Here is a 22,486-nt window from a genome sequence, read left to right as displayed (position 1 = left end):
CATCCACCCCCCCTAAAACCACATCCCCTGCCCCCCCAAAACCACATCACCAACCCCCCAAAACCACATCACCACCCCCCCCCCAAAACCACATCACCACCCCCCAAAACCACATCACCAACCCCTCCAAACCACATCACCAACCCCCCAAAACCACATCACCACCCCCCAAAACCACATCACCACCCCCAAAACCACATCACCAACCCCCAAAACCACATCACCAACCCCCAAAACCACATCACCACCCCACCAATACCACATCACCACCCCCAAAACCACATCACCAACCCCCCAAAACCACATCACCACCCCCCAAAACCACATCACCAACCCCCAAAACCACATCACCAACCCCCCAAAACCACATCACCACCCCACCAATACCACTTCACCACCCCCGAAAACCACATCATCAACCCCCAAAACCACATCACCAACCACCCAAAACCACATCACCACCCACCCAAAACCACATCACCACCCCCTAAAACCACATCACCAACCCCCCAAAACCACATCACCAACCCCCAAAACCACATCATCAACCCCCCCAAAACCACATCAACCAACCCCCCAAAACCACATCACCATCCCCCAAAACCACATCATCACCCCCTAAAACCACATCACCAACCCACCCAAAACCACATCACCAACCCCCCACCAATACCACATCACATCACCCCCCTAAAACCACATCACCAACCCCCAAAACCACATCACCACCCCGCCAATACCACATCAACAACCCCCAAAACCACATCACCACCCCGCCAATACCACATCACCACCCCCCAAAACCACATCACCAAACCCCTAAAACCACATCACCACCCCGCCAATACCACATCACCACCCCCCAAAACCAAATCACCACCCCCCAAAACCACATCACCACCCCCCTAAAACCACATCTCCAAACCCCTAAAACCACATCACCACTCCCCCAAAACCAAACACACCACCCCCCAGAACCACATCACCAAATCCCTAAAACCACATCACCACCCCGCCAATACCACATCACCACCCCCCTAAAACCACATCACCAACCCCCCAGAACCACATCACCTTAAGGCAAGCTGACAATGTGTTGTCTTTACAGTGGTAATACAGTGAGGCAGTAAACATGTTCTCTCTTCAGAAGTTCAACGTTGTGCCAATCTCATGGTTGCCAAGCCATTCACTGTAAGCCCTGTCTGTAACAGGAGTTTCTGTGTGGAGAGGTGGTGGGACAAACATGGATAAAAAATCTGTCCAGTCAGGGGGTTGGTTTTACACTTTCCACTACTCTCCCACTTTCTCCTTCACCCCCTTTTCCCTTTTCTCTCTCCCTCCCTCCTTCCAGATGATCATAGCATCTGTCCTCTCGTCTTCTCCATGGAAATAGGAGAATGATCGTTGTCACGACTCTCTGTCCCGTCAGCACCCGATGTGATGAGTGTTTCTTTTTTCTCTCCCTCTCCTCTACTTGTGGCCACAGCTCTACAACGAGCTGAGCATATGTTACCAGGCGCTCAAGTCCAACGAGGGTCGGCTCCGCCAGAGTCACGTCGCCCTGACAACTCAGCTGGGCCAGAAGGAACAGCAGATTGTGCAGCTCCAAGGCCAGCTACAGCAACAACAACAACAGCAGACACACAACCAGCAGCAGCTTCCACAGACCATGGCCCCAGCCGGTCCCCCAGCCAGGCAGACCAACTCTAAACACTTTGAGGTGAGCTGTCAGAGGTTTGAGCTAGAGGCAAGTTGAAGACATTTTGCGTCACACTTCTCAGGGATTATATTGAGGGTGCTGTACAGCCAGAGGCAGTGAACTGAGTGTCCATATTGTCTACCTCAGAAGTTCTTCATTGCAGACAGATCTGTGTGTGTTTATGCACGCCACTGCATGCACTTTCACACTTTTAGTATTGCCTGATGAAATAATGAATGTTTGTTTTGACCCATGTCACGTCTAAGTTGTTTATAATGGTCCAGCACTTACACCACCCTTGATATAGACATACGTCTAATCTCCGATCCCCTGACACTCAACCAGTGTGTAATTATTGTCCGGCCTGGCAGGAGTGTGTGGGTGGTGATATGCCCACCATAGCCCGTTGTGGGGGTGGTCTTTAGAGACAGAGAGATGCTTATCAGGCGCTTGGCTTGATATCCAGCCCACCCTTGATCTTCTGATCTTCCCATTTCTGTTCAAAACCAATGTCAGTGTCTTTCATGTAGATTTCTGATCTCTGTCCTCTCTTGGGGCTCTCTCTCTCTCTCTCTCTCTCTCTCTCTCTCTCTCTCTCTCTCTCTCTCTCTCTCTCCTCCCACCAATGTCTCTCTATCTAGACTGGGACTCAATTAAAAATTCTCTTCAGGTGATAGAATCACAGAAGCAGCATCCATTTTGCCGTTCCCCTCTGCCCAGGTTTAATTGGAGATGGGTAATGCTGTTGAGTAGTGATGGTGTCAGCTCTCCCCCTTTTCTCAACTCATACCCAGAGGGTAGAGAGTAACAAGATGCTGTCTGTCTGTCTGTCTGTCTGTCCAGCTCCATCAACCAAAGTAGCGCTTAATATCTTTTAATGATGCGTTTATCAGTCATCCTCCCTATTGGTTAGACCACACATGGTCAGTCACGGTCCATAGATCCACAACAGTAGCAAGACAATATCAGGCTGTCGTATTGCTGATCTAGGATCAGGTCCACCCTGGCCATGTAATCTTATTGATTTATAATCTAAAGGTAAAACTGATCCTAGACCAGCCCTCCTACTCTGAGATATGTTATACATACAGGTGCTGATCTGAGCAGTGTTACACCTTGCAAAACGGTTTGCTATTCGCTGCTTTACAAATTGATTGTGTTTGTCTAATTTGACGGGTGGTAATCCTCCAGATAGCATCGCCCCGGACAGGAAGTCAGAAGATATCAGTGCAAATGTTAAGTGAGTTACAATTGCCTCTGTCTCACTTAACCCTGTTAATTCAGCCGAATGAATGCTGAAATATAAATGGATCAATTAGCGAGCAATTAAGTCCAGCTATGCAGTGTTACCCCAGTAATTAATACTACGTTCTAGAGGAGACTCGTTCCAGGCCGGTGTGTGGTGTGTGTGCATGTTTATAACTGAGGGTTTTTGCGCGTGTGTGTTACAAGTCTTTGTGTGTGTGTGTTCTTTCTGACACTGCCAATACAAGGCACCCCTGTATCTCAGTCTTCCACCCCAGTAAGCATCCGTCCATCCATCCATCCATCCAATCCTCCATCATAAGAAACTCAGATCACATAATTTTCAGGCATCTTTATGCATAAAAACCGATGCGTGCCATCAATATTAAATAGTGTTTACCCAGAGCACATGTAGCCGGCGCCTGGGCTGCTTTGTCTCTTAACTTTCCTTACCTACTGACATCAAAGTGAACAGATCAGATTATCGTCCCAAGGTATCCCAGCCAGTCAGGAGGGAGAGGCCTCTCCGTTTCCCAGGCTATAATTGCACTGACAGGGCGTTTGTGTATTCCAGCGTAAATAGCTAATTCCATAACGACTTCCTCTCGCCGAACACCTGTTAAATTCTAATGCACCGGTTGTTAGCCAGAGATTTATTTTAATTTGAAATGTTTGGAAGTTACCTGTTGGAGATGATCAAAGTGCTGATGGCTGGGGGAGCGCCGGGCGGGGGGAGACTAGCGCCACACTCATTTGAATACGGGGTAAGAGGGAAGAGCGACGGCTTTGAACACTACTTTCTCTGAGGGAGGGAGAGGAAGGCAGGAGGAAGGGGGTGCAGGAGGTGAAAAAAACACCCATTGTGTGTTATGTTGCCATGCTCTGCTAGAGAACTACTGTCTGTCTTCTGTCTCCATGTCTGAAGTGGAGTTAACGCTTTACAGCCAATGCTCAATGCTGCCTCTGGGACTTAGACTGAAGCAGGTCAAGTCTGAATAGGAATCAGTCTGTCTAGTAGTCAGACGATGTCAATCTGGACTTCAATCTTGTCTACTTTCTATAGCTACTGTAGTACCTCTGGTACCTTCATCTACACATTTGTACTGGAATGCAGAATTCAGGTGAAAGTTGTGTTAATGATTTGGAGTTGGGAAGTAGGTGAAATCTAGTTTTTACATCTGCTTTTGATTGATCTCCATTTGTTTTGAAGGAACGGCCAGTGATCCTACTAAAACTTCCTCTTGTACAATAGTTGTATTCTTGTGAGAGTTTCTCACAACGAGCTTGCTAGTTCCTTGCTAGCCGTTCATCTAGATAGTTGGATGCCTTTGTGCCTTTATGTGAGTCAGCGAGTACACTGCAGACAGACCGAGACAGGTCTCTATAGAGTCTGGAAGATGGCCCTGTGCCCTGTTCTTCTATTCAGCCTGAAGGTTCTGGCTGTGGTCTGACAACCCAGCAGCCCATGTGACTCAGCTCAGCCACACACCAGCCTGGATGATGGGTTGCCAGGTTGGATCGAGCGGTTGCCAGATTGGCGGCTGCCACCGCAACCAAGTGATCAGTGGCCACCAGCAGAGTTTTGTAGCCGTAGCTCAATCAGCCCACACTGTCACTACATTGCACACAGGGTAGCTAGCTACTGTTTCTCTGGCTGGCTACAGTAAAGCAGTGATTAGTAGAACCCACATTAGAATACATAGCAGACCTCAGGCTTTTCTGGACAGCCATCTAAATGAATAGTGACTTCTTAATTGTGTGGGAAGCCGTTCAAAGCAGAGCTCACTAGCGAAGCCCCTCATCAGCGTTGGAAATGAAGGAGGTGTGAAGATGAGGCTCTCAGTCAGTCCAATGAAGTTGGGGCTAGGTTGAAGGGGGGGATTTTAGGAGGACACCTATTGTCCTTTTCGTCAACTTGGAACTCGGCCCCCTATTCTCATATAGTGCACTACTTGTTGCCACTCTGAAGGGAATAGGGTGCTAGCATCCTTTTTTGTTCTTCATCAGACACACTGATGGGAAGCAGGAGGGTCCCAGTACGTGTGACTGTACCACATCAACACATAGACCGGCGCTAACATAATGAAATGCTAAATGAAACATTGAAATCCAGCCCCCCCCCCCCCCCCCCCACTGCGTTAACAACACTTTTTCTCTCTTTCTTATTCTCCTATTTTCTTCTCGCTAAGTAAAAGGTACTTTAGTTGCCTGGATCCTTCCCTCCTTTCCCTCGGCTACACAGCCATGGCTCTCCCTATAACATCTGCCTCCATCTAATCCTTGTTTAGTGTTAGTGAATCAGGCGCTGTCTGTCAGATGTATAATTCAAGTATCACTCCCCACTCGCCCGCCGCTCTGTTCCGCCAGGGTCAGGTTTGGATGAGGAGAGGTGCTTCTTTTGATCAGCATCCTCATCCTCATCATCATCATCATACATGACATACCCCTGTATCCTGTGGGGTTATAGACCTAGTGAAGAATGGAAGATGTGTGTGTTTTTTTAATGTTTAGATGGTTAGTGATGGTGGACAGAGGCTCAGAGGGGAAAGCATTAATAGTTGGTTCTCAGATAGGATCTATGAAATCGTAATGCTACAAAAGCAGATTGATGGAAGTGGGAGCCGTGATGTCGGTTTGGAATTTAGAAACGTAACAGAATCGATTTACATGAAAACACCCCAAAAATGATGAAGTGGAATGTGGAGCCTAATGAAAGGCAGAGCAATAGAGCGAAACTTTTGCCAGTTGTGGACGGAAAGCCATTTTGTTGCAACCTACGGTAAAGCTACTTCATTTAAATAGAGCCATGTTTTTCCATTTTCTCCATCATTTAATGACTTTGACTTCATACTTTGTGTCATAATGAATTTATTTGTAGTGTGTGCGACCCCTGTGGGAATGGAACCCACGACCCTGGCGTTGCTAGTGCCACGCTCTCACCAAGTGAACCACCCAGAGTCAGGGCTCTGTGCCTGGCAGCAGAGGAGAGCCCATATATTAGACCTGAGACAGTAATGACATGGACTCAACATGGACTCCAGTGTTGTGATTTAATAGCTCAAGTGGTCTCATTAGAAGGGAGCCCTGTGTACTGCAGATCTCCTCATTAACCAACCACTGCCATGTGCTGCAGGCACACAGGTCAGACAGACTGTGTGGGAGGACCCAGCAGCACTACACACACACACACACACACACACACACACACACACACACACACACACACACACACACACACACACACACACACACACACACACACACACACACACACACACACACACACACACACACACACACACTGGTGGGTTACACAAACACACCCCCATGCGCCCTCCAGTACCCCCTAACTCCACCACAACCCCCCGTCCCGTCCATGCGTTACCCTAGCCTACCTCTCCAACAGCATCGGAGACACAGGCAGAGAGACCCCGGCGTTGCCACAGATGTGAGGTAGGGCCTGCCCTGGTTATAGCTGCTCCATAATTAACAGTGATCAGATTTGTTTTGTGGCATAAATGGTGCATGTGTAGAACATTAGCCATGGCACTGCTCATTTAAATTCAGCTGAAGGGCTCAGCAGCAGACGGGTCACGAGCTTCAGGGAGCACAATCACAAGCCTCCTCCATATGTTCCTGCCGCATCTTACCAGGGCCACGAGCGCCAGATAAGTTCCCAGAAGAACCTAATCGTGTTCGGTAATTACAGCGCGCCTCTCTCTCTCTCTCTTTTTCCCCCCTCCCCTCCCTCCTCCCCCCTTCCTCTCCCCTCCCTCCTTTCATCCCTCCCCTCCTCTCCCCTCTCGCCTCTCATCCCTCCCCGTTCTCTTCTGCTTTGGCTTAGAAAACGAGGGAGGAAAGAACTAAAACAGTCCCTCATCAGATAATTTGTAAATTGCTTTACGTGGCCGATGCCGACCGAAAAAACTCTGGTTGGTTGTTCTTCTTCTTTTTTTCCCCTCCATCCGACTGAGCTAGAAATTATAAATAATTGTAACAGATGTAGCAATATGGCCAGCCTCCAATAAACGAGGCCCCAGATAATTTGGCCGACCCCTTCTGACAGGCCAATTTAATAAAATGTGAACAAAATCTTCCACCGCTAATAATTTATCATCCCCTCTCCCCGTTGGTTAAAGTGAATTACCCCGACAGTTAACAAGGTCACACCCAGATGCCAAGCGACTCGCAACAAGGCTGCTACTCCTGATGATGGGATCAGGAACCATCGAGAGGTGATGACAGCGCTGGTGTTATTTCTTTCATTACCTGTGATCCTAGAAAACACACACACACAGGTGCCAAAGCCCTACTTGTCAGTCTGAAGTTTTTATACGCTATCATGGAATGTGGTGTGTGTGTTATAGAGGTTGACCGATTATGATTTTTCAACACCGATACCGATTATTGGAGGACCGCAAAAGGCCGATACTGATTAACCTAGGCCGTCATTGAAAATAAGAATGTGTTCTTAACTTGTGGTGTCCAAAAATACCGATTTCTGATTGTTATTAAAACTTGAAATCGGCCCTAATTAATCGGCCATTCCAATTAATCGGTCGACCTCTAGTGTGTTAGCGCCTGGTATAGAAGGAAGTGGTAGGTATAGAAGGAAGTGGTAGGTATAGAAGGAAGTGGTAGGTGTAGAAGGAAGTGGTAGGTGTAGAAGGAAGTGGTAGGTATTGAAGGAAGTGGTAGGTATAGAAGGAAGTGGTAGGTATAGAAGGAAGTGGTAGGTGTAGAAGGAAGTGGTAGGTATAGAAGGAAGTGGTAGGTATTGAAGGAAGTGGTAGGTATTGAAGGAAGTGGTAGGTGTAGAAGGAAGTGGTAGGTGTAGAAGGAAGTGGTAGGTATAGAAGGAAGTGGTAGGTATTGAAGGAAGTGGTAGGTATAGAAGGAAGTGGTAGGTGTAGAAGGAAGTGGTAGGTGTAGAAGGAAGTGGTAGGTGTAGAAGGAAGTGGTAGGTGTAGAAGGAAGTGGTAGGTGTAGAAGGAAGTGGTAGGTATAGAAGGAAGTGGTAGGTGTAGAAGGAAGTGGTAGGTATAGAAGGAAGTGGTAGGTGTAGAAGGAAGTGGTAGGTGTAGAAGGAAGTGGTAGGTATTGAAGGAAGTGGTAGGTGTAGAAGGAAGTGGTAGGTATAGAAGGAAGTGGTAGGTATAGAAGGAAGTGGTAGGTGTAGAAGGAAGTGGTAGGTGTAGAAGGAAGTGGTAGGTATAGAAGGAAGTGGTAGGTATAGAAGGAAGTGGTAGGTGTAGAAGGAAGTGGTAGGTGTAGCACTCTCTGGCTAGCTCAATGCATTATTTACTGCTCACCTTTTTATATAGGGTCGTCAAGGATGAGGGGAGAGGTGGCAACGCACAGTATGGTTGCATATGTTAAGGTCGTGTGTGTGTGTGTGTGTTCCAGCTGCATGTTATGTTAAGACCATGTTCCTCATCATTAATTGTGTATGACAAAGAAAGCCCAGGCAGGCTCTGCATATAAACCACTGCCCCCGAGGACTGTCCTTATCTACGCACACACACACACACACACACTGGCCATATGAGGTAAAACACATGACGAGGAGAAAAGTGGGGACAAGATAAGGCTTTCTTTGAGGTCACATAAAGAACTGGATGACAGTACCCTGCTAGGTAACAGGAAGTATTGATGCTACAGTAGCTACAGTAACAGCTTACCTTGTACACTTCTAGAAGTACTGGCAACGTAGTTGGGGTTGCAGCGATTATTATAAATAATAATAATAATAATAATATTATGTTATCAGAATAGGGACAGGGACAAACAAATAGAATAAACAAGCGTCTGTATAGATGGGCTTCTCTAAACGTCTATATTATGAACATGTTCCTCAATGTCACACTTCTCACCCCAATAATAAGTCTGAACCCCCCCCCCCCTCTTCCTCCCCTCCCTCTCCCATCACACTAAGGGGCCAATCTGGCCAGTGGCGTCTGTCCATCCATCATCCTCTCTGGGCGGCTGTGGGGCCTGGCGTCCTAGCCTCCTGCACACGCTCACAGACACTCCCGTTCACCTTTGTCTCCCAGCTTTGTTTCGGTGGTCCTGTGGTGTGGTGTGGGGGTGGGGGGGTGTGGCGGTATGCCGTGGTGTGTTGGGGAGCATTAATTGACTGGGCTGGTAGGTGGTGATAAATAGATAGGTCCTTGATAGGGAATGTCTCTCACACGTCTAGTGCGGTGGATCATGTGGATGTGCTTGGCCTTTTACAGGAGCAGACTCTGTATGACTCTCCAGATCAGGAACTCAGTGGAGAGGAGGCCCCACCCTCAACCTGTGTCCCACAGGAGCCCCCGGGGCCCCCAGACACATCGCTGGCCCTCAGCCCCTCCAGGGGCCAACACACTGGGAGACGGCAGGTGGGTCAGCTACTATGCAGACACACACACACACACACAAACACACACACACACACACACACTACCCCAGTCACCCTAGAGACTCACCCCAGTCCGGTAGGAGACGGCTACTGGGGAGACAAGGGCAAGTTACAGTGAATCATGTGATTAATTTGATCCATTGTCTGGCAGCCGTAGTCCTACCCCCCCCTCCTCCCCGGGCCGGCGTGTGCTGCGGGTTTCATGCATGCCTGGGGCTCAGGCACTGGCTGATTTACCACATTAGGCTTCCGATCGTTCAAGTTCCAACCACTCACTATTTTGACTAATATGTTTTTAGATAACACTCCAAATCTGCCATACAGACACACATTGATAAAGGACTTTGTAGGCAGAAAAAAATACATGTCACTTTTGCTTCCACTTAGGCTTTTTAACATGAATACAGGCCAAAACATCCTTGACATCTCTTTAGAGAGAGGGTCATACAGCATACAGCACCATGACGAGCCCAGCTGTACCAGTCTGTCTCTATCCTGTCTGCCAGAGGAGTCTCCCGTTACACACCTGGGTGGGTGGTGTTAACACCCAGCTACAGAGATGACACAGACATTCCATTAGTCCGGGCCTCTCTTCTCCGCTCCACCTGGACAGGGGCCCTAGAACCTTATCTGATCTGACGCTGGAGGAAATACTGACCCTGACACACTCACGCGCTGGCCAGCGTTCACACACAACCTTCAGCCGCTCTGCCCACATCACACTGTTTTTTTGTTGTTGTCACTTTCCCTCCAGCCTCCAGTCCATATCAGTCAAACCATTATAGGGGCTGTACTTTAGCATGTCTTGTGTGTTAGTTTATGTACAACACTCTCTCCTGGTTCTTCCCTGCTCCTCTTAATGTCTCTTAATGTCCCTTTTAAAACCTTTTAGTACCTGTTGCTTTTTTTGCATCCTGAAAAGCACCGAGTGGGTCTTTGAATGGCCCATATAGCTGTGGGTGTGTGTGGGGGCGCGTGTTTGTGTGTGGCTTACAATATATCCCATTCACATCACCCGGGTCCTGAACAAGTCGTGCTTTGAGAGCCCTGGCTGGCGCTGCTACACACATGACACGGTGCTGCCATCATAAAGAACTCCATTGATGACAGTGTGACCCCACCAGTCTCTCTCTCCACTCACAGGGAGATGGAGAGAGTGGAGGGAGGGGTGAGGAGGGGGGTCTATGGAGTGCCTCTCCAACGTGGAGCTGGGGTCATCAACCGTTCAGGAAATAACATACTTTTATTTCTCGCACTCTCTCCTTCTGGTAACGCATCTCTCTCTTTCTCTACTCTCTCTCTCTCTCTGTCTCTATCTGTTTGTGGAGCCATTACGGGGTGCATGGCACAGGCAGGTCGTGGCCCCTAGCCAGCTGTCGAGACGAGATGAGGGCACATCTTCATCTTCCTTACGCCTTCGCCTTTTTTGTTTTTTTCCTCAGGCTGTGTGTGTGTGTGTGTGTGTGTGTGTGTGTGTGTGTGTGTGTGTGTGTGTGTGTGTGTGTGTGTGTGTGTGTGTGTGTGTGTGTGTGTGTGTGTGTGTGTGTGTGTGTGTGTGTGTGTGTGTGTGTGTGTGTGTGTGTCTCGATGGCTCGGGCATGAGTTGTGGCTGGCCCAGCATTAAAGAGATAACGGCGTGTTCCTCCATAACAAGTCGTTTCGTAGTACACACACACACACACACACACTCATCTGGACCTGTTGCATGACAGACGGCAGACGGGCTGTCCAACTGGAGGAGAGGAGCATCTGCACCCACAGCCTTTCATCGATCACTGTGTGTCCCTCTGTCCAGTCCTTCACTGTCTGTTCACTCTGTGTTGTGTGACTTTTACACGTGATGCAAATGGATGTTCTCCAGCTGACCCCACAAACATGAATATTATCAGACTTACATTTCAGTCCAGGTGGAATTTCTGTCTCCAGATTTATTTGGGTTTTGATGAAGGGTATATGGTTTGATAACACCTGAAAGATAATTCAAACCTCTTATGATTAGTGCTTGATCAGATATGGTCATTCCACACATAGCCCCTATACACACTCTATACCCCCTACACACACTCTATACCCCCCTACACACACTCTATACCCCCCTACACACACTCTATACCCCCTACACACACTCTATACCCCCTACACACACTCTATACCCCCTACACACACTCTATACCCCCTACACACACTCTATACCCTCTATACCCCCTACACACACACTCTATAACCCCCCTACACACACTCTATACCCCCCACACACACTCTATACCCCCTACACACACTCTATACCCCCTACACACACTCTATACCCCCTACACACACTCTATACCCCCTACACACACTCTATACCCCCCTACACACACTCTATACCCCCTACACACACTCTATACCCCCTACACACACTCTATACCCCCCTACACACACTCTATACCCCCTACACACACTCTATACCCCCTACACACTCTATACCCCCTACACACACTCTATACCCCCTACACACACTCTATACCCCCTACACACACTCTATACCCCCTACACACACTCTATACCCCCTACACACACTCTATACCCCCTACACACACACTCTATACCCCCTCTATACCCCCTACACACTCTATACCCCCTACACACACTCTATACCCCCTACCCACTCTATACCCACACACATTCTATACCCCCTACACACACTCTATACCCCCTACACACACTCTATACCCCCTACACACAATCTATACCCCCTACACACACTCTATACCCCCTACACACACACTCTATACCCCCTACACACACCTATACCCCCTACACACACTCTATACCCCCTACACACACTCTATACCCCCTACACACACACACTATACCCCCCTACACACACTCTATACCCCCCTACACACACACTCTATACCCCCTACACACACACACTATACCCCCTACACACACTCTATACCCCCTACACACACTCTATACCCCCTACACACACTCTATACCCCCTCTACACCCCCTACACACACTCTATACCCCCTACACACACACTCTATACCCCCTACACACACTATCTACACACACTCTACCCCCTACACACACTCTATACCCCCACACACACTTATACCCCCTACACACACACACACACCCACACACACTCTATACAAACACACTCTATACACCCTGACACACACTCTATACCCCCTACACACACCATACCCCCTACACACACACTATACCCCCTACACACACTCTATACCCCTACACACACACCCACACACACTCTCTATGCCCCCTACACACACACTCTATACCCCCCTACACACACACACACACACACACACACACACACACACACACACACACACACACACACACACACACACACACACACACACACACACACACACACACACACACACACACACACACACACACACACAGAGCGATGCCAGCCAAGCCAAAATGTCAGTAATATGCAGATCCATCTACTAATGACTAACCATAGAGGTAATTAAGACAGAGCTGGAACAGAGATGGCAGAAGGGCTGACACCTGCCTTGTGTGTCCACAGTCAGGACTGCTGGTGGAGAGCACTGTGGCACCAGGGTCACTCCGGTCAACAGTAGCCTGCGTCTAAACACAGTCTAAACACAGAGTCTAAACACAGAGTCTAAACACAGGCTCTAGGGTTGGGGGTGTGAGGGGCTCTGATGCTCACAGGCAATGTGTATTGGAAGAGATTTCTGAATGTTCTTAACCCAGCATACACCCCGCCAACCAGACATGCTTTATCTATTCATTTTCTGGATGCAGTGAAGTGAAGGTCAAGCAAATCATAGAGAAAGCAGACTGTATTGTAATCTTCTAAGGATGGGGATGTGAGCATATGGGTCTGGCCAGATGAGATGTAGTCATTGTTTGTAGGTGTCTGTAAGTTGTTGTAAGTATAAGTTTGTTTTTGGAGTGTACATTTAAAAAAATATTGAATTGAAGATCGTTGACACCCAGGAGGAAAGTATTTGTCACAGCAGTACACACTGAGTGTACAAAACATTAAGAACACCTGCTCTTTCCATGACATAGACCAGGTGAATCCAGGTGAAAGCTATGATCCCTTGTTGATGTCACTTGTTAATTCAACTTCAATCTGTGTAGATGAAGGGGAGGAGACCGGTTAAAGAAGGAGTTTAAGCCTTGAGACAATTGAGACATGGATTGTGTATGTGTGCCATTCAGTGAGTGAATGGGCAAGACAAAATATTTAAGCACCTTTGAACGGGGTATGATAGTAGGTGCCAGGCACACCCGTTTGTTTCAAGAATTGCAATGCTGCTGAGTTTTTCACATTCAACAGTTTCCCTTGTGTATCCAGAATGGTCCACCACCCAAAGGACATCCAGCCAACTTGACACAACTGTGGGAAGCATTGGAGTCATGATGGGCCAGCATCCCTGTGGAACAGCTTTGGAGACCTTGTAGAGTCCATGCCCTGACGAATTGAGTCTGTTCTGAGGGCAAAGGGGGTGCAACTCACTATTAGGAAGGTGTTTCTAATGTTTGGTGAACTCAGTGAGGTTCAAATGAGAACCGTTGTAAAGCTTTAATAGATCTAGTTTGCACAAGGCCTCTGGTTGCCCTTCAATGTCACTTTGTCCTTTTTGGGTCAGCCAACATGCCATCCCTCCGTCCTCCCTATAAACTCTTGCTACCGCCGAATCTCCAGACTAAAGAAGCATCGGCACATTTAGTCACATTGCATATTTTAGCCGCCATCTGTTCCGCTCAACACTCCCACCACAGGGCCTCCTATCCTCATCTTCCTGTTTCCATATTCCAACAGCATATTGTTCCCATAGCTTCTTTATTTATTTTTAAAGAAAAGACACACACACACACACACAGACACACAGACACACACAGCAGGACCGGAGAGTGCTTCTTGTTCTCAAGGAGGAGCAAGAGAGCAGCTTTCTTTTTTCTCCCCCCAGCAGTTTCTCCCAGCCAGTTGTCCTATCAAGTGTAACCTCGGGGTCCTCATAGAGCAATTAAAGGGGCCCCACTGCCCACCTTTTGGTAATGAAGCCCGGCGCAGCCTGGAATCTATAGCCCTTTAGTGTCCCCTAATGGGACGTCATTACAGTCAAAGAAACAGTGTACATGTAAATGAACATACTCATTAGCCAGTGGCGAGAGAAACCTTTGGAGCTCCGTGTGGTGCAGTGTGTGGAGGGATGCTTCCTTATTCCTCTGGTACCCTGATTGGTTTTTTGTCTTGTTTTTGTCTTGGTATGTGTGTGTGAGGGGAGAGATGGTATGTGTGTGTGAGGGGAGAGATGGTATGTGTGTGTGAGGGGAGAGATGATGTGTGTGTGTGTGAGGGGAGAGATGATGTATGTGTGTGTGAGGGGAGAGATGGTATGTGTGTGTGAGGGGAGAGATGGTATGTGTGTGTGAGGGGAGAGATGGTATGTGTGTGTGAGGGGAGAGATGGTATGTGTGTGTGAGGGGAGAGATGGTATGTGTGTGTGTGTGTGTGTGTGTGTGTGTGTGTGTGTGTGTGTGTGTGTGTGTGTGTGTGTGTGTGTGTGTGTGTGTGTGTGTGTGTGTGTGTGTGTGTGTGTGTGTGTGTGTGTGTGTGTGTGTGTGTGTGTGTGTGTGGCGGGTGTGTTCTTACTTGCTTGTGTGTGTGTGTATCTGTATGTCTTCACGTAAGGGAAAAGTGAAATGAACATATATAATGTGTTATTGGTATTCACACAGCCGTTGTGCAGCTGTTAATTGAGCACTAGTTGTCTCTGTAATGTGATGCTAAAGCCTGCTGAAGCGCGTAGCCGAACCCCCTGCTTCTCTCTCTCTCTCTGATTGAATGACTACATCCCCCAGAGTGCACCGGTGCAGCTGTCCAGGTCGTTGTCCCTGGCGAGCAGCGTGGAGTCAGGAAGAGGAGTGGAAAAGAGGATTCATGACCTGGAGGAGCTGCTCAGACTGAAGGTACAAACCTCACTGACCTCTACACTACACACTCTCTCTTTGTCTCTCTCTGTCTCTCTCTGTCTCTTGCTCTCTCTCTCACTCACAGTTCAATTCAATTGACTTTATTGACATGGCAAGTTTGGCAAGTTCAAGTATACATATATATAAAATAATAATAATAATAATTTAACAATATATATATATATATATATACATTGTGGCAAAAAAAGTATTTAGTCAGCCACCAATTGTGCAAGTTCTCTCACTTAAAAAGATGAGAGAGGCCTGTAATTTTCATCATAGGTACACTTCAACTATGACAGACAAAATGAGAAAAAAACATCCATAAAATCACATTGTAGGATTTTTTATGAATTTTTTGCCAATTATGGTGGAAAATAAGTATTTGGTCACCTACAAACAAGCAAGATTTCTGGCTCTCACAGACCTGTAACTTCTTCTTTAAGAGGCTCCTCTGTCCTCCACTCGTTACCTGTATTAATGGCACCTGTTTGAACTTGTTATCAGTATAAAAGACACCTGTCCACAACCTCAAACAGTCACACTATGGCCAAGACCAAAGAGCTGTCAAAGGACACCAGAAACAAAATTGTAGACCTGCACCAGCCTGGGACAACTGAATCTGCAATAGGTAAGCATCTTGGTTAGAAGAAATCAACTGTGGGAGCAATTATTAGGAAATGAAGACATACAAGACCACTGATAATCTCCCTCGATCTGGGGCTCCACGCAAGTTCTCACCCCGTGGGGTCAAAATGATCACAAGAACGGTGAGAAAAATCCCAGAATCACACGGGGGGACCTAGTGAATGACCTGCAGAGAGCAGGGACCAAAGTAACAAAGCCTACCATCAGTAGCACACTATGCCGCCAGGGACTCAAATCCTGCAGTGCCAGACGTGTCCCCCTACTTAAGCCAGTACATGTCCCGGCCCGTCTGAAGTTTGCTAGAGAGCATTTGGATGATCCAGAAGAAGATTGGGAGAATGTCATATGGTCAGATGAAACCAAAATATAACTTTTTGGTAAAAACTCAACTCGTCGTGTTTGGAGGACAAAGAATGCTGAGTTGCATCCAAAGAACACCATACCTACTGGGAAGCATGGGGGTGGAAACATCATGCTTTGGGGCTGTTTTTCTGCAAAGGGACCAGGACGACTGATCTGTGTAAAGGAAAGAATGAATGGGGCCATGTATCGTGAGATTTTGAGTGAAAACCTTCTTCCATCAGCAAGGGCATTGAAGATGAAACGTGGCTGGGTCTTTCAGCATGACAATTATCCCAAACACACCGCCCGGGCAACAAAGGAGTGGCTTTGTAAGAAGCATTTCAAGGTCCTGGAGTGGCCTAGCCAGTCTCCAGATCTCAACCCCATAGAAAATCTTTGGAGGGAGTTGAAAGTCCGTGTTGCCCAGCAACAGCCCCAAAACGTCACTGCTCTCGAGGAGATCTGCATGGAGGAATGGGCCAAAATACCAGCAACAGTGTGTGAAAACCTTGTGAAGACTTACAGAAAACGTTTGACCTCTGTCATTGCCAACAAAGGGTATATAACAAAGTATTGAGAAACTTTTGTTATTGACCAAATACTTATTTTCCACCATTTGCAAATAAATTCATTAAAAATCCTACAATGTGATTTTCTAGATTTCTTTTCCTCATTTTGTCTGTCATAGTTGAAGTGTACCTATGATGAAAATTACAGGCCTCTCTCATCTTTTTAAGTGGTAGAACTTGCACAATTGGTGGCTGACTAAATACTTTTTTGCCCCACTGTTTATATATATATATATATATATACAAGTCCATAAAAGCTGTCTGCTAAATGGCATATATTATTATTATTTATATATTTATTTATTTATTTATAAATAAATGGTGGGACCAACAGCAATAATAATAGTAGTAGTGGACATGGGATTACCGTTAACATCAACTACAACTGTGACTGAGTAGACACGTGACATGGTATGAAAGAAAGACAAAACAAAACAAGATGGGAAACATTATCGACATTACATTGCACTTTTCACTGGCTGTCCCTCAGGTTGTGGCAGGAGGACACATATTTGGCTGCCAAAACTGCACATTTTGGCTTTTCACCCAATAAATATTAGATTTTTTCTTCATATTTTATAGTTTAATTTTTTGTTGTTTTGAATTATAATTTTGGGAAAGGAATGTTCTCTTAGGTCTGAGAATTTCTCACAGTGTAATAGGAAATGCAGCTCTGTCTCTCTCTCGGTCTCTCTCTCGGTCTCTCTCTCTCTTGCTCTCTCTATCTCTCTTGCTCTCTCTCTTTCTCTCTCTGTCTGTCTTTCTTGCTGTCTCGCTCTCTCTGTTTGCCTCTCTCTCTGTTTGTCTGTCTGTCTCTGTCTGTCTCTCTCTATGTCTGTTTCTCTCTCTGTGTAATTTTCTCTCTATTTTGAATTCCCTCCTTCCTGTCTCTTTAGTCTTAATTCTTTCTATTCTCTTTTCCCCTGTTCTCTCCCCATTTCCTCTCTCTCTACTCCCTTGTCTCTCCTCTCTCTCACCCCCTCCTAATGCTTTCCAGCACATTGAGTAGTGTGGGTCCAGGTGAGAGGTACCTGTGTTCTGTTTCCTGTGTGTATTGATATGACCTCATTGTCATCATCAGCCCCATTCAGAGACAGACAGGCCGTCATGTGTGAATGTCACTGCTCTGCCGCCAGCCACGACACGCTACTACTGAGAGCTAACGCACCGATAGGACGAGGGAGCGCTGTCACGCATCTGCCTGCGTGGGTCCCTTGCCTCCCATCTCCCCTCAGAGGCCCAGCCAGCCCCCTGGTTCCCCCCTCTCATCAGTGCCTTCTCCTGATGGCTCAATTATGACCATCTGTAATCACCACTCAGAGAGGTAGTAATGGCTCTGAAAAGGAGATGAAGATGTCACTGGCTGGCTGGATGCTGCAGCAGAGTGACTGACTCCCACATGTATGTTCAGACTGACTGCCTCCAGCTTTCAACCACACGTCAGTGTCTGCGTATTGTGTGTCAGACTTGTCTCAACCTGTGACATTCTCAGTCTCGACTCTTAAAAATGATGACCGTCTTTGGTTTTGTAACAACAGAGTATGGCTTTATAGTATTTCAAGACGAGCCGGTGGATACAGTATCTGTGCAATATGATTGCTGTGTGTTGGAGAGGCCAGCAGGGTGAATTGCTCCTGATAAGAGGTGAGTGGAGGGGATAGCAGACTCTCTCTCTGTCTCTCTCTGTGGTCCAGCGTCGGGGAAGGCTGATGGTCTCTAAGGGGCTCAATTGCACCGCTGTTACCGACTGCTTCCTCTCTGACCTTTCCTAACGGTGTGCCACACACTCACACACATACACTGATACATACACACACTGACACACACACACACACTGATACACACGACCGCTGAGTGTCTGTGTGGGCAATGAAGCAGCAGGAGAGGAGAGGATGCGGCAGGACTTGGACTCTCCCCATAAACCAATCAGCTCCAGCTCTTTTAACCTTCACACTCTCCTCTGTTCTGCGCGCTCTCTCTCTCTCTCTCTCTCTCTCTCTCTCTCTCTCTCTCTCTCTCTCTCTCTCTCTCTCTCTCTCTCTCTCTCTCTCTCTCTCTCTCTCTCTCTCTCTCTCTCTCTCTCTGTCTCTCTCTCTCTCTCTCTCTCTCTCTGTCTCTCTCTCTGTCTCTCTCTCTCTCTCTCTCTCTCTCTCTCTCTCTCTCTCTCTCTCTCTCTCTCTCTCTCTCTCTCTCTCTCTCTTTATTTCTCTCTTCGTCTCTGTTCTCTTCTTCCTTGTCTTTCTTTTCTTTCCTCTTGCTCTCTCAACTTTTCCATTTCAATTCAATTTGCTTTATTGGCATGACGTAACAATGTACATATTGCCAAAGCTTACTTTGGAGATTTACAATATTAAAATAAGAAGAATCAAAATGATCAACTTGTCAACAGTAACAACAATAACCAAGGGTCAAAATAACCATACATTGAACAATAACAACAAGTATACAGTAGAGGACATGTGCAGGTTGATTGGTCTGTCAGACACTGTCCCTCATCTTATGGCAGGCAGCAATGTAGTCTGCTGCTAACCCACAGCTCTCTGCGTCCTCCCCCAACAGGATGGGCAGCCTACTCTCATCAGAGAGGTCTTTGAAACCTTGAAAAAGGTTTTCAAATTTGGGGGAAATAAAACTGGATGTTGGATGTTCTGGTCCTGAGGCTTCAGTGTGTTAGTAGAACAAGTTAGTGAACTCAGCCCCAGGACCAGCTGGATGAGGGGACTTTTGTCTTTGCTCAGCTCTTGGCATTGCAGGGCTTGGTAATGACATGAGAGGGGGTCACTGTATTTGAGATGTTTCCAAAGCTTCCTCTGGACATGTAGGAGAATCTTACAAAACTCTGCAAGCAGGGTTTCAATGTTTATCCCATTTGGTGAAATCTTGTTTTGGCATGAAGTGCAATTGGTTCATTGATACATTCAATTAGTTTTAGCCAAATTTGACTAGGTATTTCAATTTGAATTAGTTTTTTAATGGTGTAGAATGGCCTGCATGCTTTCTCTCTCAGTTCATTCACTGCCTCATTAAGGTATCCAGTTGAGCTTATTTTTAAAGTAATTGTAGTGTGTGCAGTACTCTATATATGTTGTACCTATTGAGAACTTTGGTCTAATTCCCTGAGATCTGGATCTTCTCTGGAAAATCCTCTTTCTCTTTTTGTCTCTCTCTCTGTCTGTCTCTGTCTCTCTCCCTCTCTCTCTGTCTCTCTCTGTCTCTCTCTGTGTCTCTGTCTCTCTCTCTTGATGTCTCTCTGTCTGTCTCTGTCTCTCTCCCTCTCTATGTCTCTGTCTCTCTATGTCTCTGTCTCTTTCTCTCTCTCTGTCTGTCTGTCTGTCTGTCTGTCTCTCTCTCTCTGTCTGTCTGTCTCTCTCTGTCTCTTTCTCTGTCTCTCTCTGTCCCTCTCTCTCTCTGTCTCTCTCTCTCTCTCTCTCTCTCTCTCTCTCTCTCTCTCTCTGTCTGTCTCTGTATCTCTGTCTCTGTATCTCTGCCTGTCTCTGTCTCTCTCTCTGTCTGTCTCCGTCTGTCTCTTTCTCTCCCTCTTGATGTCTCTCTCTGTCTTTCTCTCTGTATCTCTCTCTGTATCTGTCTGTCTCTGTATCTCTGTCTGTCTCTGTCTCTCTCTCTGTCTGTCTGTCTCCGTCTGTCTCTTTCTCTCGCTCTCTCTCCCTCTCAATGTCGCTCTCTCTTGATGTCTCTCTCTGTCTCTGTCTCTCTCTCGCTCTCTCTCTCCCCCCCCCGTCCACTAGAGATATATGGAGGTCATGTCTCTTTACTCAGCCAGGGATATTAGCAGTTATTTTGGTGTCAGGTCTAAAGTGTCCCTATTACATCACATACTAGACAGACACTCAGCCTGATGCTAATGGCTCATGATACGCATGGCTGTGTTATTTAATGGGTCCATTTACATGTCTGTAGTGCGGACTGAGGGGCGTTTAACAGAGTTGTGTGTGTGTGTTTTTGGTTTTACTGAGGGGATAGTAAAACGTTTAACAGAGTTGTTTAGTGTGTTTAGTGTTTTAGGTTTAGGTTTTTTACTGTCCCTGTGGGGACCAGAAGTCCTCACAAGGATAGTAAAACAAGGAACATTTGCACAAGTAGGGCCATTTCGCCGGTCCCCACAAGGAAAAAGGCTGGTTTAGTCTTAGGGGTTAGGTTTAGGGCTACAGTTAGGGTTAGGAGTTAGGTTTAGGAATAGGGGTTAAGGAATAGGGGTTAGGTTTAGGTTAGGGTTAGTTAGGGTTAGGGGTTAGGAATAGTTAGGTTTTTAGGAATAGGGGTTAGGTTTAGGGTTAGGAGTTAGGTTTAGGAATAGGGGTTAGGTTTAGGGTTAGGGTTAAGTTAGGTTTAGGAATAGGGGTTAGGTTTAGGAATAGGGTTAGGTTTAGGAATAGGGGTTAGGTTTAGGAATAGGGGTTAGGTTTAGGGTTAGGGTTAGGAGTTAGGTTTAGAAATAGTAATAGGGGTTTGGTTTTAGGGAAAATAGGATTTTGAATGGGAATCAATTGTTTGGTCCCCACAAAGATAGTAAAACAAACGTGCGCCCAGTGGATGTCACTGACCCCATTATATTGGGAACACAATTTATACTGTGTACCCAGTGTGATTTTATCAGTTAAATGCTGAATTGGATAGAACAGTAGGGGATCCTAACAAACCGTTTTTATTTATTTCATTTTTTTGTACAAACTTGCCACTTCCAAGACAAGTAAACAACAGCACGGTCTCTCTCTGAGGTCTGAGAGACACCAAATTATTTTTCAGCTTGAGAACATACATGCTGGATGATTAGGGTCTGGGACCAGTGTACCCAGAGCAGGCTGTGTGTTGTGTTGTGGATTATTGATTGCTGGTGGTGGGGTTGAAGTGTGATCTGTGATGACCAGGGTTGGGGCCGGGGCCCAGTGGGAGCTCTAAGGGGCCTGGGAAGCAATGATGTGGCTAATGCCCTGCCACTCCGACCAGAGCCCCTCTGCAATCAATCAGTCAGGACTCTCTCTCTGTGTGTGTGTGTGTGTGTCTGGTTCTCTATTTCCTTTCATTAGAGGCAGAAACACAGGCTGCGTTTGTTTGGGGGCTTTGTGTTGTAAAAGCAGCCCGTGTAACGGATGTCCTCTGTGAATATCTCTCACCAGTACACAAAAATCCATACTTGTCACATCGGTGGAGTGTGAGAGAAAGTGTGTGTGTGTGTGTGTCTGTCTCTGTGTGTGTGTGTGTGTGTGTGTGTGTGTGTGTGTGTGTGTGTGTGTGTGTGTGTGTGTGTGTGTGTGTGTGTGTGTGTGTGTGTGTGTGTGTGTGTGTGTGTGTGTGTGTGTGTGTGTGTGTGTGTGTGTGTGTGTGTGCCGCTCCCGCTCCTCTCTGTTCTCTTTGTCCTTGTTAATAATAACAGGGTTCAGAGCTCACATTTCCCTCTCTGCAGGGCAGCCGTGTCATATCAGCAGTAAACAAGCTCTTCCCTTCAAAAGGCGCTCGACGAGAAGTCTCCCCAGCCCTGCCTGGCCACTCAAGCAGAAACCTGCTCTGCTCCCTTTCTCTTTCTCTCTCTCTCTTATTCTTTCTCTCTTTCTGTCTCTCTCATCTTTCCTCCTTCTCCCTCCCGAGCCC

General features: G+C 46.9%; 1 protein-coding gene across 3 annotated transcripts in view; it reads left to right on the top strand.

Annotated features, from left to right (window-relative positions):
- The window catches only part of cntln (centlein, centrosomal protein), a 127,893-nt gene that overhangs the window by 19,689 nt on the left and 85,718 nt on the right, over positions 1-22,486 (top strand). For all 3 annotated transcript variants that reach the window (XM_046327133.1, XM_046327131.1, XM_046327132.1), the window contains 3 exons: positions 1,487-1,720; positions 9,181-9,327; positions 15,210-15,317. In XM_046327133.1, coding sequence (XP_046183089.1) covers positions 1,487-1,720; positions 9,181-9,327; positions 15,210-15,317 — 489 coding nt within the window. The remainder of the gene's footprint in view (positions 1-1,486; positions 1,721-9,180; positions 9,328-15,209; positions 15,318-22,486) is intronic.

This window comes from Oncorhynchus gorbuscha, linkage group LG24 (genome assembly GCF_021184085.1).
Source record: "Oncorhynchus gorbuscha isolate QuinsamMale2020 ecotype Even-year linkage group LG24, OgorEven_v1.0, whole genome shotgun sequence".
Taxonomy (NCBI): Eukaryota; Metazoa; Chordata; class Actinopteri; order Salmoniformes; family Salmonidae; genus Oncorhynchus; species Oncorhynchus gorbuscha.
The sequence above is the reverse complement of the archived record's forward strand: the minus strand, read 5'-3'. Positions and strand labels throughout refer to the sequence as shown.